General features: G+C 35.6%; 3 protein-coding genes across 3 annotated transcripts; 1 reads left to right on the plus strand and 2 right to left on the minus strand.

Moving 5' to 3' along the window:
- The first annotated feature begins 3,061 nt into the window (after positions 1-3,061).
- LOC106761247 (psbP domain-containing protein 3, chloroplastic) lies at positions 3,062-5,292 on the plus strand. Its single transcript, XM_014644778.2, has 10 exons — positions 3,062-3,187; positions 3,276-3,327; positions 3,419-3,522; positions 3,766-3,831; positions 3,941-4,021; positions 4,130-4,212; positions 4,323-4,398; positions 4,673-4,791; positions 4,864-4,908; positions 5,073-5,292. The coding sequence occupies exons 1-10, from the start codon at positions 3,109-3,111 to the stop codon at positions 5,097-5,099; spliced, it is 732 nt and encodes a 243-aa protein (XP_014500264.1). The 5' UTR covers positions 3,062-3,108; the 3' UTR covers positions 5,100-5,292.
- Positions 5,293-5,724: 432 nt separating this feature from the next.
- LOC106759780 (SWI/SNF complex subunit SWI3B) lies at positions 5,725-9,015 on the minus strand. Its single transcript, XM_014643118.2, has 5 exons — positions 8,286-9,015; positions 7,431-7,856; positions 6,630-6,765; positions 6,142-6,272; positions 5,725-6,052 (listed from the first exon to the last, which is right to left on the minus strand). Exons 1-5 carry the CDS (start codon positions 8,913-8,915, stop codon positions 5,861-5,863), a joined length of 1,515 nt encoding a protein of 504 aa, XP_014498604.1. The 5' UTR covers positions 8,916-9,015; the 3' UTR covers positions 5,725-5,860.
- Positions 9,016-10,304: 1,289 nt separating this feature from the next.
- Positions 10,305-15,375, minus strand: LOC106762268 (RNA-binding protein 38). The gene is made up of 8 exons (XM_014646070.2): positions 14,327-15,375; positions 13,988-14,111; positions 13,360-13,489; positions 12,871-12,907; positions 12,544-12,781; positions 11,866-11,976; positions 11,686-11,784; positions 10,305-10,962 (listed from the first exon to the last, which is right to left on the minus strand). Exons 1-6 carry the CDS (start codon positions 14,555-14,557, stop codon positions 11,879-11,881), a joined length of 858 nt encoding a protein of 285 aa, XP_014501556.1. The 5' UTR covers positions 14,558-15,375; the 3' UTR covers positions 10,305-10,962; positions 11,686-11,784; positions 11,866-11,878.
- Positions 15,376-16,442: the final 1,067 nt, after the last annotated feature.

Genomic DNA, 16,442 nt, shown 5'->3' on the forward strand with positions numbered 1-16,442 from the left:
CTAGGTATTATAACATCTATCCAGTTCGTAACCACAACCCTCAAAACATAGTGTCATACACCTAAAACCGTGAACACCATTCAAACCAAGCCAACAATGGCCCCAACTTGACATGCTAACCACTCAACCTGTAAAACTAAAAAAAATTCATAACTTCATGGACCTCACTCACCACTCAACAAAACAAACCACATGCAATACGTAAACCTATATTTGTACCATAACAGTGAGTCCAACCACCACTTGATCATGCGAAACTTTACAAGTATTAGGAATCATAAAGGGAATAAATTCTACATTTACCATGCAATATCTAAACATATATATACATATATATTGTTCATTGCATCCACAACAAACCATTTGTAATGAAGAAGATTTCCCAACTTACAGTAATGATAAGTCATAGATTTACGAAGCCACACGTTACAACCCACATCACCAAAACACAAAGCATGCCTATATTTTCACAGAAAGACAATAACCAAAACACAAAATCATGGCTAGCTTCCCTTACCGTAGATAGATCCTAGCTTTCTTTCTTAGCCCAAGCTTCAGAACCAAAACTTCACCTCTTACGCGTTACTTTCTTGCTTCCAGTGTACACACCCCTTTTTCTCTTTTTTTTTTTTCTTTTTCCAAATTTTCCAGAGCCTCTCTCTTAAATAAAACCACTCCCCACCACTAACCCCTATCTGTTTGCATTTTGTTGCCTTTCTTTTCGGGAAAGTCACTCAAAAGTGACTTTAGATATTTTAATTATGTTGTTACCCGAATTTTAAATTGAGTTTAGTGGCCCAACAATGAATATTTAGAATATAACAGTTAAACAACCAAGTTTATTTATTTATTTTAATTAGTATATACACAAAACATATACTAAAAAATACAGATCATACTATATATATATATATATAAAATAGTAAATTAATAAAACAAATAATTAATTTATTTATTCAGCAAGATTAAAGCACAAAAACATTAACTCCACAAGGAGTTATCACTAATGGGGCTACAGATATGACTTTCCCTAAAGATAAACCAAGATACAAAATTATATTTATGCTCTAAAATTTTTAGGGTCTTACAGTCATCCGGACGGTTTGGCAAAGAATATCATAAAACAAGTACAATTCATGGTCGAAGGCTGGTCTAGGACCGGACACTTCTCAAACAGATGGAATAAGAAAAGGAGAAACTCTTTAAAGAGGTAAAAGGACTTTAGTCCACAAACCGGACGTTTCAATAAACAAAAGTTCACTAGACCATTCAGTCACTAAGTGACCGAACGGTTTCAAAAGAAGGAATATCAGATTTGCATATTTTACAATTTAAGTGTCAGCCTAAGGCCGAACACTTGTAAGGTCGAACGCTAGGTTTATGACCGGCATTCTTAAGTAACTATCAATAAAACAATTAAAGGAAACCAACTAAGTTTAGTAAACACACTAGGCCGATCAGTCCGAACAGACCGAATGGAAAAAGGGAGGACCGAATTTATAGCTCATACTTATCATACAACTCATACAACAACATACCATATTTCAATCATAAGAAATCAAACAAACTACTTTAGATATCAAACATACATTAAATCAGGCATACATTCAAACCATACAGAGAAATTATAATTAAACTTTATAAGCTTCCCTTACCTCTAAATCCAGCTAGTACGTCTAAGGTTGATTGGCAGCAACTACCTCTTCTAAGGTTTCCAAAGTCTAAAGTCAAATACCAAAAGTAGGTTCAGAGAAATGGTTTACAGGTACATGCAAGCTTTAATGGTGCATGCATGCAGGAGAACAAAGAGGTTTCAAAGGTCAGAACACTTACCAGGTGTAACCCGAAACCGAACGGTTCTAATGGAAGAGGAGACCACCAGAAGTCTTCAGGTGTGATCTGAATGGTGATCGGAACAGTAGATTGGTTAGAATTTTAGAGAGAAGGTTGGGAGGTTTAGAGAGAAGGAGGAGAATTTGAGATTTCCAGAAAGTTTGAGTTTGAGGAAGAAGAAGATTGCATGGGAAAATGGCGTCAGGATTTTCTTCTTACCTTAAATACGGCCTCCATTCAGAACGTTCGGCCCACTCCCAGCGTGCCACCTGACTTCCACTTTCTGGGGTTTCACTGCTCTGCTGATACTACACGGATCACGAAGGAAGGGAATTAAAACTTGGCAGAGTTGGTCTCCCACTTTACCAGGGAAGACCGGACGGTTGACACGTGTACCCCACTAAGGAAGGGTATTAAATGGGGTATTGACATAATGTCAAAACTTTTAAGATTTTGTTTGAAATTTAAGATAAATTAAAATAAAATAAGTCGAGTTGATTATATTTTTATAATTTAGAAATTTTTTTAATCAATACTCTAATATAAATTTTATTTTGTAGTTATGAGATATATTTATGAGTAGAGTTTGCCTTAATTTTAGTATTTATTTTTGTTGAAAATATTTAATTTTAACCATATCTTGTAAATATATGGTTGTAAGGTTAACAAAACCTTATGTGTTTGTATTTTTTAAAATTGTGAGATTAACCTCAACCTTCTATAACTATTCTTTTATGCTACATCAAAATAGCTTCATTGATAAAGATGAAGTAAGACACCTTCCAACGAGTGAATGAATTAAAGACTAAGAAGGACACTTATAATATTAAAATTGCATATTTTTTGCATTGGACCTTTGTAATTAATTTTTTATGGACACTATTTTTCTATATGAGTTATATGGGTTATTGGATTACCTAATTAGTGATGAGCCAATCAATCTTGGTTCATAATATAAATACTCTATTATGTTACTTTTAACAAAATTTAAAATCATTTTATAAATTGAAGTTTGTGTTAGAATCTTTAGTAAAACTTTTTATTCTTATTTTTTTAAATTACAAATACGGTACAAATAATCGAAAAAAGATCTTTCCCTAATTTTTTTATTAAATGTTCATCGTATGGTATCATTTGATCTTCTAAAAATATTTATAACAAAACCATCAGAATCTTAGATATTTAGGAGAAGTAGAAATACTATTGGTTTAAAAATCGAAAAAATAACAAAATCAGAAATGAAGGCAGAGAAGAGAAGAAGCTCATCCGAAAGGAATGGCTTCCATTTCCTGGTTCTGTTGTGTGCACGTGCGACCCACACTCTGCAACTTCACACCCTCTCAGGCAGATAAAGGTCCAACTTTTCCATACCCATTAACTCAATTTTCATCTTTTTCAATATCACTCATCATCTCGCTCAGTTTTTTTTTTTTTTTTTTCAGGTCCATCGCTTCTCGCATCCTTGGAACATCATCAAACCAAGTCATGTTCACTGTAAGAATTCAAGTATTACCTTTTTGATTCTCAAATCCCAATGTTTCATGCACACACAACATGGTCTTCATATCTGTGTTTGTTCTTTCAGTTCTTCCATCGAAGAAGGACGTGGGGTTAATAGAAGGCAACTTCTTCTTCACACCGCAGTAGCAGTACCTGCATTTGCAGTCCCCAATGCATTGGCACTCAATGGTGATTTTCTCATTTTCTTTTTAATTAGTTTAAAAATAAATTACGTGTCTTGGATCCGGTTTCATAGATATTTTTAGTGCTATTTTTCAATTCTGAATTGAAGTTTCATCTGCATAATCTATGTCTTATTAATTATAAAAACCAATCTTCGATTCTGATTGAAAACATTTATGGAACTGTGTGTATGTTTTGTTGATCAATTAGCTATATGCATCGTATAATGTTAATTTTTGTGAGTCTCAGATGTGTCTGAGGATGTTCGTGTGTACACTGACGATGAGAACAAGTTCAAGATTGAGATTCCCCAAGGTGAATTTGAATTGAATTGCAAGCTTTGAAGTGAAAGTTTAAACCATACACTCAACTCAACTTCAGTTTCTTGAATTATATATTCCTTGTGTTCTTATGGCTGAATCAGGGTGGCAAGTGGGAAATGGAGAGTCTAATGGATTTAAATCAATAACTGCCTTTTACCCAACAGAAACAGCCAATTCCAATGGTGTTATTTTCAGCGTTTATTTCTTCGCAATTTGAGTTTCTGATTTTTTGTCTCTTCAGCCATCATAATTTCTTGTGTAAAATCATCTGCTTACTGTTGTGGCTTCAGTGAGCGTTGCCATCACTGGGCTGGGACCGGATTTCACTAGGATGGAATCCTTTGGCAAAGTTGATGAGTTTGCACAGACTCTGGTGTGATTTCATGATCAGATTTAAAATTATTACTTGGTTTGGAGTTTTCTTTCTCATTATTCCACCCAATGCTAAAATTTCTCCCTTTTTCGTTAAAATGAATTCAACAGGTTAGTGGACTAGACAGAAGCTGGCAAAGACCCCCGGGTGTGGCTGCTAAACTAATAGATTGTAGATCATCTAATGGTGTGTACTTTTACTTTTGAAATCGGTTCATTGTGGCATTTATTATGAGATATAAGGAAAAAATTAAGGATGTTGTAAAATTTGTCCTTCTCTTTTTAAGTAAAATGTGACAAATTTGCGAAAACCATTCTTAAGGTATACATGTTTTAGTTTTTAGATCCCTATTCATATGCTGACATGAGCTTAATGAGCCATAGAAAAACTTTCCCAAGTTCTGAAAACGTGGGGAAAACCCAAAGTTTAAGTTTTTAATTCAATTCCAATAATGGATCAGGGATTTATTACATCGAGTATTGGCTGCAAAATCCTGGTGAGAGTCGCAGATATTTATATTCAGCTATTGGGATGGCATCAAATGGTTGGTATAACAGATTGTATACGGTGACAGGACAGGTTTGTGGCCTCATCACAACTCACAACATACACTGTAGTATCTGTTCAGTCTAATTCTGTTTATGCATGCAGTTTGTGGAAGAAGAAACAGACAAATATGCTTCAGAAGTTCAGAAGGTGAACTTGTTTTCTTTTTTAAGTAATCCTTTATTTAATAATAGAACAAAGGTTATGGAGTTACGATGATCCAAGACATGTAGTGGATAAGATGAAGTAGCGTTGGTCGTTGAAGTTGCTTCTAAGTTGTTTATTGAAATTCAGCTTCCACTTGGTTTCTGCAGGTAGTGGCATCTTTTAGGTTCATATGAAGAAATGGTTATGCCGAGGAAGAAACCTTCTCACAACCCTTCATTTTTTTTTTCTAGTCCAATTTGGATTTTCTTCAAAATTGTTGAATGAAAGTAATATAAAGTTAGTGTCAGTAACAGACAATTTGAGATGATTGATGAGATATTTTACAGTGAATGTGAGTGCCTCTGATAAAGCCTTGCGTTAACTGAAGCAGCTGGAAAAGAAGTTAGTAGTCATAGCCTTGATAGAATATGCTTATGAACAAAGGATTCATAAATCAAATAAGAGATTCTCTTTTTGGTTAACTATTTTTCTAAATCAAATAAATAAAAAATCATCTACTAAATAAATAAAAATCATCTGCAAAATAAATAAATAAAGACTGTCTATGATTAAATTATAAAAATTATTTATATTTTTATAATTATAATTTTATAATTTTTTGTTATCACAAAAAATAAAATGTGTTATGTTTTCACTATAAGAAGGTTGATTATTTAAGAGTTGCTTAAAATTATAATATTGGTCCAATTATAATACAACATTATTGGGAAAATGAATGCTTCTGAATTTGTTTCATACGGTAAATTCATTTAATTAAATTACTTTGTTGATTCAAGAAAAAAGCTCGTATGCATTCTCTACATATTCAAGCAAAACATTACCATATACATGTACAATTGGTTGAAAATTTTAAGCCCTCTACATGAAGAAAGAGTTGTAAGAGTTGATTGAATACATTCGCTAAGCCTAAGATCAATAGCCTAATTGAGACTTCTCAAACATGGTTCGTCTTTACACTATTTCCTTCTTGGCATTCTCCAGCTTTTGGAGCAGATGGTTTATTAAATAAAAGAGTAAGCTGATCAAGGAAAAACATATTTTTCATTTGCTCCAGCTGCTGCCTTTCTTTTTCCATCAGCAGGTCTAAATCTTCAAAATGGACAAGCTTGTCTTGGATACTTTTCATCTACAGAACAGAATATCCCGTATTTAGCAAAAATAAAATAGAACTTTGTAAATACAAACGCCAACAAAATAAACCTTGACCAAATTAACCTGAACTTCTATAATCTCAGAAATTCCTTTTTCCACATCTAACTCTTCCTTCTCAAGCTGTATATGTGCATGCAATCGAGACCCTTGGAATGAATCTGAAGTATTGCTACCATTAAATGGGACACTGGCATCTGCATAAAACATAAAGCCACAATTCTGCTAAGGAAATTGAGTTTAAAAATCAACGTCTCCATTTTCAATTCACAGAATCACATAGATCATGTAAAAACTACATAAAAAAAAGAGAAAAAAAAAAAGAATTTTCTACGAGCGTGTACTGTTCATCAGAGCTTATTCGAAAAGTTAACCACTGAAAAGAGGAAATGACAAATATCAGTGCTAACCTACATTCGGAAATTATTCCAATCAAACAAATCAAGAACACAATGAAGATCGGTCCATCCATTCCCAGATAAATTACATTAATACCGATGACATATGAACTCATTCATATAAGCCTATAATCTTAGGTTACTTATCATTCTCACCTTGCAGCAATGTATTCCTTGGAAATGACCGATAATTTATTCTAGTTGCTTTGTAAACCTCAGACAGAGTTGTCAATGCAGCTTGAGCAGCAGCCTGTGCAACCTCTGACCCTGCCAAAGCAGACAAGAAAGCAGCCTGCAAAACATTGTATGAGAAAGAGTTAATATATTATATTTATGAAACACAGACTTTCAAAGAGATTTTTCTTCATTAGTCAGTTCAGCTATCAATAACTGTTAAAAAATCTATCCAAGACCTTAGTAATTAGCAGCCAGCATTTAAGTTAATTAGCCACTATGGAGCTATTGTGTGGCGGAATCCCTCAGATCTGCAATCTCGAAGACATTGCAGTGTGCCTCCCACAAACTCCTATCACCCACACAAAATCTGTTAAACTTCCCCCCATACAGAATACAGAAACCTTGGTTCACCTTCACGTAAGGATCAAGGGAGGATTCCTCTATCAGCCTCTGTCACCTCCTACTTCAACCTCCTATCATCTCCACAATTCTCCAACCAATTGAACTTTTGAGCTAATATTATGCTAGTTTTTATGCATTTTAGTTTAATTTGCATAGAACTTATTTTCTTATACTGCTATAATTGATATATATCATCTATTTCAACCACCATGCAACTTCCTCCATCTTCCCACAGTGACAACTGGTATATGATATAATGGATTCTAATTTTCCATGATCTGCTATTGACAACACTGGTAAACATCTAACTATTAAGATATAGCGCGGTTAGTGCAGTTCCTTTTTTCGTCTTTCTATATAAAGAGAGCAAGAAAGAACCTGAGCCATAATAGGATTGCTTGCATCCGCAATGGGCGTGAGACGCATTCTCTTACTAGATTCAGCTGAGGCAACATTATCCAATTCAGATTCAGCATCAGCATTAGTTACCCTCTTTAATTGATTAGAACTGTCATCAGTGCCATTGACAGCAGGTTGTTGTTGATAACTCTGGAATCGATCAGAAAAAGGAAGCTTCAAAAAATGAGCAACACACTCCTTCTCAGTTCTGCCAGCAACATGCTGAGATACCCTCTTCCAATCATCACCATAATGCGTAATAGCTTCCAGAAGATTTGTTGTCTCCTTTTCGCTCCAATCTGTCTTTGTCTCCTCGCTTATCTCCACTCGCCTAAAATCCGCAGAGCTCACACCAACTCGATAATTGCCACGAACATAACACCTCGCACAAAGAGTCAAATCATACTGCACACACTTCAGCTTTTTCTCTACCAAATGCTAAAGAAAACTTAGATGTTGTAGTTTAGGTACATCTGGAGAACCTGTGGTATGGTCCAGACCACCATGGCCATAAATCATAACCATCACGTGGCTCATAATCAAGTTCCACTAATTATTTGTCATAAATTAAAAAAGAAAGACAAGGATATGCATACATGTAAATTAGTCACAACCATGGAGACATGATGGTCTCTGATCATACAACAATTCCACGGGTATTATTTTCCAATTTGTGTTAAAATTTCACTAGGTAACTTGTAGTGACCTTCAACGTAAACCTCTATACTCTAAATTATCAAGATAGAACTACAAGCATCATAGGCTAATAACACCAGATATACTAAATTGTTTCGAAGTTGTGTCAAGACAATAAAATAATAGAGAAAAAGTAACCTTGTCACAAGTAAAACAAGCAATGGTACAAACGGCTTTGCAGCCACTGCAGAGTCTCTTCGTGTTTTCTTTGGCGGGAGCGGAAGAAGATTCGGTGGGGTTGGACGCAGAATCGGGTTTGGTCTCTTTGTCGTCCCACTTCAAGGGTTTGGTCAGCGACGAAGAGGGGTGGTAATTGATAAGGCCCCAAGCTTCAAGAAAATCGAAGACTCTGCGGATCGAACCGACGTCTCCGACGAGCGTTTTGCGGACATCCGTGAAGGTGATTTTTCGGGTGGGATTGTACCTGAAGAACTTCACGATCGAATTCCTGTAGTACTTGTAAACCCTAGGGCTTTTGGACGCCGATTCGAAGAACTCGGGGAGGTGACGCACCTCGCTTTCGTGTATCGAGTCCCACGAGAACCATCGAGAGTAGCTCGGGACCAAGATTACGTTCGCGTCCGCGGAAGATTTCGGGTCGGACAATGGCGCCTCCGGCTTCACCGCTGCCAACGCAGGCTGCGGGGGAGGCGGTGGTTGCTTCGGAGGAATTGGGGCCGGAGGGGTTTCCGCAGAAGAAGGTGAAGGTTCGGCGGCAGAGGAGGGGGCGGAGGTGGCGGTGGTGGCGGTGGTGGTCGTGGTGGCCATGTTACTGGGCCCTTATTACAAGCACACGTTAGGTATTCGAATTACGTATATATGTGATTTTGAAGTAACTAATTAATAGTTCATTCATAAATTGCAACGGATCTTTGGAAAAAATTGAAATCCAAATATGTTTTTATACTTTATGGATATGTTTTGTAAGTTCTTCTTTAATCAAAATTCATATTATAAGTTATTTTATTTTAGGTCATTATTATGCCCCCTTTTTTTTTGTAATCTTTGTTTACAATATTCTTGTAAGATTTTTATTTTAATAGCTTCTTTGAACAAATTTCCATCTTTAAAACTTAAAAATATTTAGAATTTCTCGTATGTTAGATGTCACAAAAAAATAATAAAATAAATAAATAAAAGATATCAATACAAAAATTATTAAAATAGATAATCTTTTAAAGAAACAAATACAAACGTGGGAAGGATTGGTTTTTAAATACTTCTACCTGAAATGTCTTGTTCTAAAATACAATTTCTAATAAAAAAAAACTTATTTTAAAATACTGCTTAACTTTTAATATTTTAAAAGTTTATTTATAAAATATGATTTCAAAGATGTGATTTTAGTACTATTAAAATAACTAAATTTATATTTAAAAGACATAAGTCATATTTAAAGCACTAGTTGCCCTTGTTTTCTTTAAAAAATATATATATTCATTTAAAAAAAATATATTGCCCCTCAAAACTGAAGGAAAAAAAACATTCAAACTTTAGTCAATCTTGTTTATTTGTTCTCTCTGTTTAGATTTTCATTTATTAATTATTTGAATTATTATTATTATTTGCAAGTCTTTTATTAATAAAATACTTCATTATCATTATATACAAAATCTTTAATTTTCACGAACTTTTCAGTAAGAAATCTTAAATTCTTTTTTTATTTCTTAAATCCAGAACTCTTCATTTAATCATAATAAGATATCATTAAAATTCAGGGGATAAAATGATTAAAAAAAGTATTAAGAAAATCTGACCATGAATCATTTTATAAAAGTATTTATAAATGACTTATTTATGTTTAAATTAATATATTAAAATTAGTATTAATACAAGTAAATTTTAACTCTTTCACACTTTTTTTAATATGGAGAACTAATAAAATGTGACAATTTAAAACAACTTCATTGTTCTAGACTTTCTTCACACTCTATTTTTTATATACATACCTGCATTATTAGCTTCTTCTAAACGTACTCGGTTCTGCCCATGTCGATTCACTTCGAATCAAAAACCAACAATTTCTTTACGTTAAAAAAAACTCAAACAATTACAAAGTTCCTTCTTTTAAGTTTTCTTCTGGATCAAGCCTGCATTGATACACACACCAATCTATGCGTACGTATTACGTAAACTATGCATTACATAAACCCAATGTGAAGCAGAAAAGACCACGATTTGCAATTATTGCGATTCCACCGTTGATTACAAAGAAGTTGACATGTACAAAAATCAGAAAAGAAAGTGTGAACAGTACCAATTATAGAGTGAACCATGACGAAAAGGTTGAAAATTAATTAAAGAAAATGTGGAACATGTGACTCCGTGCTGAATGACGGTGAAATAATAACACTAAAGGACCACTGCAATCCTCTCTAATGGAATATACTGATGGTTCTACCCTGCATAATCGGCAGGATCTTGAAATCATAAAATTACACCCGTGTCTTCTAGTAGAATCCCTGACAACTACTATGCACAAAAATCACATTCAATGTGATGGACCATCCATCGTCACACAATGCACCAACATTGACAACTATCTACAAACTCAATGCTGGACAAGACTACAAAGAATCATATTTTGATTCAGACGTGATTTTCCTTTTTACAGAAGTTTATTCCCTACGTGGCTGCTGGAAACCTATTCCAGCACCCATTGATTCAATACTACTGCCACTCTTCCCGAGTACAGGTAGTATTAGGTATAAATACACTAGTGTAAATGTCCAAATGGAAAAGCAGCCCGCACATTCCAGTTTCCTTCGCCATCTGGAGCGACTCAGACACAACTTGGTGAGCATGACTATATGACCTGCATATCATAGCATTTGTTAAATAGCCTAGCTAAAGAATATTGTAATTTGCAGTGCCCAGTTTTCAATTTCAGATCAATAGAAAACAACGAATATAGGAATCAGATTCCCTAGAGCAATAAAACCTTCATGCCATGAGTAAATTTGACCCAATAGTCCAATAAGATGCCAAAATAAAATATAGCAGACATAATGACATACTTGTATACCTCTATTTACTTAGAGAGACGGACAAATTAAGAATTGTACATCAATAACATGGGGAATTAATACCCTGACGAAATTAACATAATGAAATATGAACTTTAACAAATCTTGCAGTCGCTAATTTTCTCTCTCCTTTATTACTTAAATTTATAATAAGGAGCTATCCTTACTAATTAAATGAGCCAAGAGGTACTGAGTTTTGTGCTCGTAGATTTTTAACTCAGATATGGCTCGATAATATTCAATGTGAGGCAAAAATTTGCAAGCAGATGCTCACCTAGAGCCATTTGACCCAGCCTTATGAACTCAATTGTGTTAAACTAAACAGGATTGCAAGTTACAGCTTAGAATTAGACAATAATCTCAAGAAGGATCACAATTCCATAATGATTTTAAGAAATGTAAGATGTCTATTTACTATTCTCAGCTTATTAAGATAAAAAGTAAGTTATCAATTGCAGGTTTAACCCATTTTCACAATCCTCATCAAGGCAACGTAAAACAAAGCAACATACCTCTAGAATGCAAAATAATTAACTTCCAAGGCTAGATTGGAATCCCGCCACTCAAGTAGCAGTTCCACTGCTCTTAGTCCTGCTGCAAACTAAGGATACCTGTAAGATGATACTTTCAAAAGATAAGTTGACGTTGGAAATAAAGAGCTTCATTGTAAGATACAAGAAAAAATAGCCCACCTTATTCGCCCCCTCACCCAGCTGTTTGGTCAGGACCACCACCTTGCATGAACTGAGGAGAAGGAGCAGGAACAATAAATTGCGGTTGGCCAGGAACCGGTGCAGCAATTCCTGAAAAGTCAACACACTAGCAAATCATTTCTGATCCTTTTAGACAGAGACTAAACAAGTCGAGAGATCCCACATGCATGCTTCAATGCCTCATTCTACAAGTACAAACACATACACAGTGCCTTTCCAAACTACATATAAAAAATATCAAACACTCTTCACATATTTGTTATGCACCACCAATCAAAACACCATTTTTAGCTATATTAATCAAAACTGCTTCGTCTCAGACAATACCATGCTCCAAATTCCAATATAAATATGAGCACAATAACTAAACTCACCTATTTAATAAATATTTTACAGGACAATATGCCAGTAACTTAAATTTCCTTGCATTCTCAGCTTATCAGTACTTGCTGAAAAGTAAATGGTTCCATGCTTATGTATTTTCAAGTTACTATTAATTCCTATGGCTGCTGAAAAGAAAAATGAAGAAAAATATATGTATTGCAGCACTCTTGCAATCACACGAAATTTGGGCACGTGAAAAGTACAAGTTAACAAAGCAACAAAAGGGCACATCCTGAGTCATAAATGAAATTTCTTTAGGGTTGACAACGATACCACTGGGAAATGAGGCTTGAATGGCAGGCATAGGTGAAGTTGTTATGGCATTAACATTAGATCCCCCATAGGGCACAATCTGATGACCTGGTACTGTATAACCCTGCATTGCCGAATAACCATGACCACTAGGTACAGCCTGACCCAATTGTCCATATGGGTAAATAGTTGTATTCACTGTTCCAGGCACTCCATATAACTGAAGGTACTGTTGCCCCATATATGGGTTATACAGACTCTATTAGACAAGATGGAAGTTGAAAAAGGTCAGCAGTGAACAAACAACACGATCAATTCTCCTAAGACAATCAAGAAAGGTAATTCAACCTGTGGGTAGATGTACTCTGGTCCATATGCCGTATACCTGCAAAGATAAAACAACCACATATAATGTTGAAAAGATCACCTTTATAGCATGATTCTGGTGTAATACATCCTGATGAACAATTTAAATGTAGTTAGGAACGCCTTGCACACACTGAGATAAACAAACAGTTACTAGTTCGTTATATCGAATTGAAATAGGCTTTGCAAACACAAAAAAACAAAAAGACCAAATCTCTCAGGATTATGCTCTCTTGATTAACCACTACTGCATCGCGAAGAAAATTGACCTTAGAGGCCATCACCGTCACTTAACACCCAACAAAAGTGAAATGTGAGTTGATAACTAGTAAAGCAGTAAACGTACATAAAAATTGTGTGTAGATACAACCAAGTACTAGGAACGAACAAAATAATGATCTTTAGCAGTGAAAAGAAATCTTTCAAAGCAAATGTTTGTTTTGCAATAATATGTAACAAAACCACACTCACCCATATGGAGGGTAAACTAATCCTTGTTGATAGCTGTAAGAAAGCGGTTGCTGGTACCCAAAGCCTCCAACATAGCCACCTCGAGGTGTTTGCACACTTCCAACATAAGGGGAGGCAGGTCTTACCCGTCCTGTAAAAGTTAAGAAGAAGCAACCACAAAAATACAAGCGATCTGAGTAGGAAGAATAAGCTATAACGATTATGTTGATGCAGACCATTACACATCTGAAGAAGGTTGTTGACGAAAAAAAAAAAACACGTTGGTTACAAAGATCAATCAGAAATTGCAAGCACATATGTTAGAAGATCAGACAGACGGTATCACGTGTAAGTAATTTTTTAAAAAAGGTGGTCCATACGAGGCAGAAGATAAGTTTAGGGAAATGACAGTACTAAACACTAAATTCGATCTCTTTCCATCACTACTTATAACTTTATCTCGAAATCAGAGGCACGCCAATGTGGAAGTCCGATAATGATAATAATATCAACAACAGCAAACGACAATGATGATGACGTCAGTGACGAAGCCAACATGACAATTAAATTTTATAACGCAGATTTGCAATGTAAGCACGTTACATAGCTAAATTCATTGAGAGCGAGGAAGATGAATCAGACACGATACCATAAGGCAAAGGGGGTCGTGGTCGACCAAGTGAAGCTAGGTTACAGTTCGCCCTTCTACCATCAATAACAGGAGTTGGATCAGCACAGGCTCTCCTTGCAGCCTCGGGATCCCGGAAAGTCACCTATACCCTCCAATTCCATGCACACGAGATAGAAACCAAGTCATTCTACAGTAAATGTAAATCATATAATGGAATATGAATCTTCGGATAAGACGCAGTCCGAATCACACAAAGCAACAAACTTCTCAAACGGCGTGTTGTGTAGTGTTGGTAGTGACAGCACAACAGCAGTAATAACGAAGAAAATCCAAAAATGGAATAAAAGAGATACTCACGAAACCATAGCCCTTGGATCGCCCTGTGTTCTTATCGGTGATGACAACGGCCTCGAGAATCTCGCCGAACTGCTCGAAGTAGCGGCGCATGGTTTCGCTCTGAGTCTCCCAGGCCAACCCTCCGACGAAGACTTTGGTGTAAGTGGTGTCTCCGAAAGGAGAATTGAGTAGCTGAAACCCCGAACTCGAACTCGATCCCGAACTCGGACCCTGGATCGCTTGGTACGCCATTAACAACGATCACTATGCTCCGCCACACGCACGACGACAACAACAGCAGCGGCAGCAGCAACTGAGAGAATAGGCAAAATCAATGAATCACGCAATGAATAGAGATGAATTGAGATTTGGGTTGGGCTGCTATGACATGGTAAGGAAAAAAGAAGGAAGAAGAATTGCGTGTGGGTGTGGTGTGCGGAGAAAACCAAAAGGAAAGGACAAGAGAGTGAAGATTTAGAAGAAATATACTGAGAATCAAAGGAAGTATATATACAGAGGGAGAGAGAGAGATGGGAGATCGAAAGGCACAGTTTTGAGAGGGTAACCTAGGGAATTAAAAGTGGAGAGAAAAAGGGGATTTGGAAATTATATTCTTTATATATTTAAAATTAAAAAAAAAAAAGGAAGAATGGAAAAACCCTAGAATTGTGGTGGGGAAGAAGGGGAAAGAGAATTGGAAAAGGAAGGGTGGTGGGATAGAAGAGTGATTGGAGTAAGAAGGTGAAAAAGGTGATGGTGAGAGTGAAAAAGAATCTGGGTTTTTGGTAGAAGAGAAGAGAAGAGAATCGAGAAGAGAAAAGGGTTTTGGTTTTTAGGGTAATGAATTGTGAATTATGAATTATGGTTGTTGCAGTTGTTGTTGTTGGTGACGATGATGTTTGTTGACAGGGTGGAGAGATGAAGGAATAGGAGGGAGAGTGGGAGAAAAGTGAAAGTCATTCATTGTGGCTGAAAGAATGAAGGAAATTGAAAGGCAAGAGGAAGAAGCAACGGCCACAAAGAGAGAGAGACTTGGATCATAGGAATGAATGAGAATAGGAAAACAAAATTAAATTAATAAATAAAAAGGAAAAGTAGAACCAGGGTTTCAGTTTTCGACACTTCAGTTTTCCAAACCCAACCGGACAGCCTGCGATTGTGGTCACTCGGGACCCACACACTTCCTTTCTTTTCACTTTCTTTTTGCAAAACAATGTTTTCTGCAATTCAATGTTTTTATCATTATAAATATAATTTCTATACCCAAGTTTACGTGCTTTTAAATAGCTCTCAAACTTCTTTTATATTATTTTTTTTACTAATTTATACGAAGTAATTATAGGACGCGATTTTGTTGCTTTTTTATTTGAAAAGTTTATTAAAATAATAAAAAAAATTGAAGATTAAACTTTAAGTTTAAATGTTAAATATAATTTTAACGTAAGATATCCCAAAATATTACCTATAATTATATAATTTAAGACGTCATCATACATAATAAAGAGAGCAGTTTGAGAGTAAGAAAAATATTTAGGTTGTGATTACAGTAATTCAGAAAGCTATAAGAAATTAAAACACGTGAAAAAATGTTAGAGTTTTTCAAAATAGATACATGAATTCAAATGAAAATTAACAGTTCAGAAATCCTAAGGAACAGCATCAATGTTTTCGTTCCTCTCCAAGGCGTCCTCCAAGGTGACCTCATTCTCTTCTGCTCACATCCAAAAATGAATGATCATTGCAAAAGAAATACATACAACATATACCAACAAACAAGGCAAGGGTGAGTTAATTATATAAATAAACATCCTACAACAGATTAAACATTTTAATCATAAGAGAGTACATGGATAACAACCACATTTTATAGCAAACAACCTAAACATGTGAGATTCTAGACTTGACTCGTCCGAACTTTAAAATGAGAGTCGGGCTATGGCGAGTCTTGCACCCGTAGTGACTTATGAAACTTGGGTTCCTCACCCTGCCACACTCACGAGGTTAGTCCGTTCCGCGCCTTGAGGCATACTGGGAGCCNCCAAGACTAAGGACCTCCTGCTACTTCTCACCACATGGTTCAACCTCTCTAAGTGAGTTTGATTGACCATTGAAGCGTCAGAATGACTCCCAAGGCTGA

The sequence above is a fragment of the Vigna radiata genome, chromosome 5 (assembly GCF_000741045.1).
Source record: "Vigna radiata var. radiata cultivar VC1973A chromosome 5, Vradiata_ver6, whole genome shotgun sequence".
NCBI classification, from domain to species: Eukaryota; Viridiplantae; Streptophyta; class Magnoliopsida; order Fabales; family Fabaceae; genus Vigna; species Vigna radiata.

Excerpts from the sequence above, each read along its gene's own strand:
- LOC106761247 (XM_014644778.2), top strand. The coding sequence starts at position 3,109 with ATGGCTTCCATTTCCTGGTTCTGTTGTGTGCACGTGCGACCCACACTC. Across the intron at positions 3,188-3,275 it reads ACCCTCTCAGGCAGATAAAG|GTCCATCGCTTCTCGCATCC; the intron begins GTCCAACTTTTC and ends TTTTTTTTTCAG. Across the intron at positions 3,328-3,418 it reads CAAACCAAGTCATGTTCACT|TTCTTCCATCGAAGAAGGAC; the intron begins GTAAGAATTCAA and ends TTGTTCTTTCAG.
- LOC106759780 (XM_014643118.2), bottom strand. The coding sequence starts at position 8,915 with ATGGCCACCACGACCACCACCGCCACCACCGCCACCTCCGCCCCCTCC. Across the intron at positions 6,766-7,430 it reads GCAATCCTATTATGGCTCAG|GCTGCTTTCTTGTCTGCTTT; the intron begins GTTCTTTCTTGC and ends AATGTTTTGCAG. Across the intron at positions 6,273-6,629 it reads AAGGAATACATTGCTGCAAG|ATGCCAGTGTCCCATTTAAT; the intron begins GTGAGAATGATA and ends TGTTTTATGCAG.
- LOC106762268 (XM_014646070.2), bottom strand. The coding sequence starts at position 14,557 with ATGGCGTACCAAGCGATCCAGGGTCCGAGTTCGGGATCGAGTTCGAGT. Across the intron at positions 13,490-13,987 it reads ACGACCCCCTTTGCCTTATG|GACGGGTAAGACCTGCCTCC; the intron begins GTATCGTGTCTG and ends TAACTTTTACAG. Across the intron at positions 11,977-12,543 it reads TCAAGCCTCATTTCCCAGTG|GAATTGCTGCACCGGTTCCT; the intron begins GTATCGTTGTCA and ends TTGACTTTTCAG.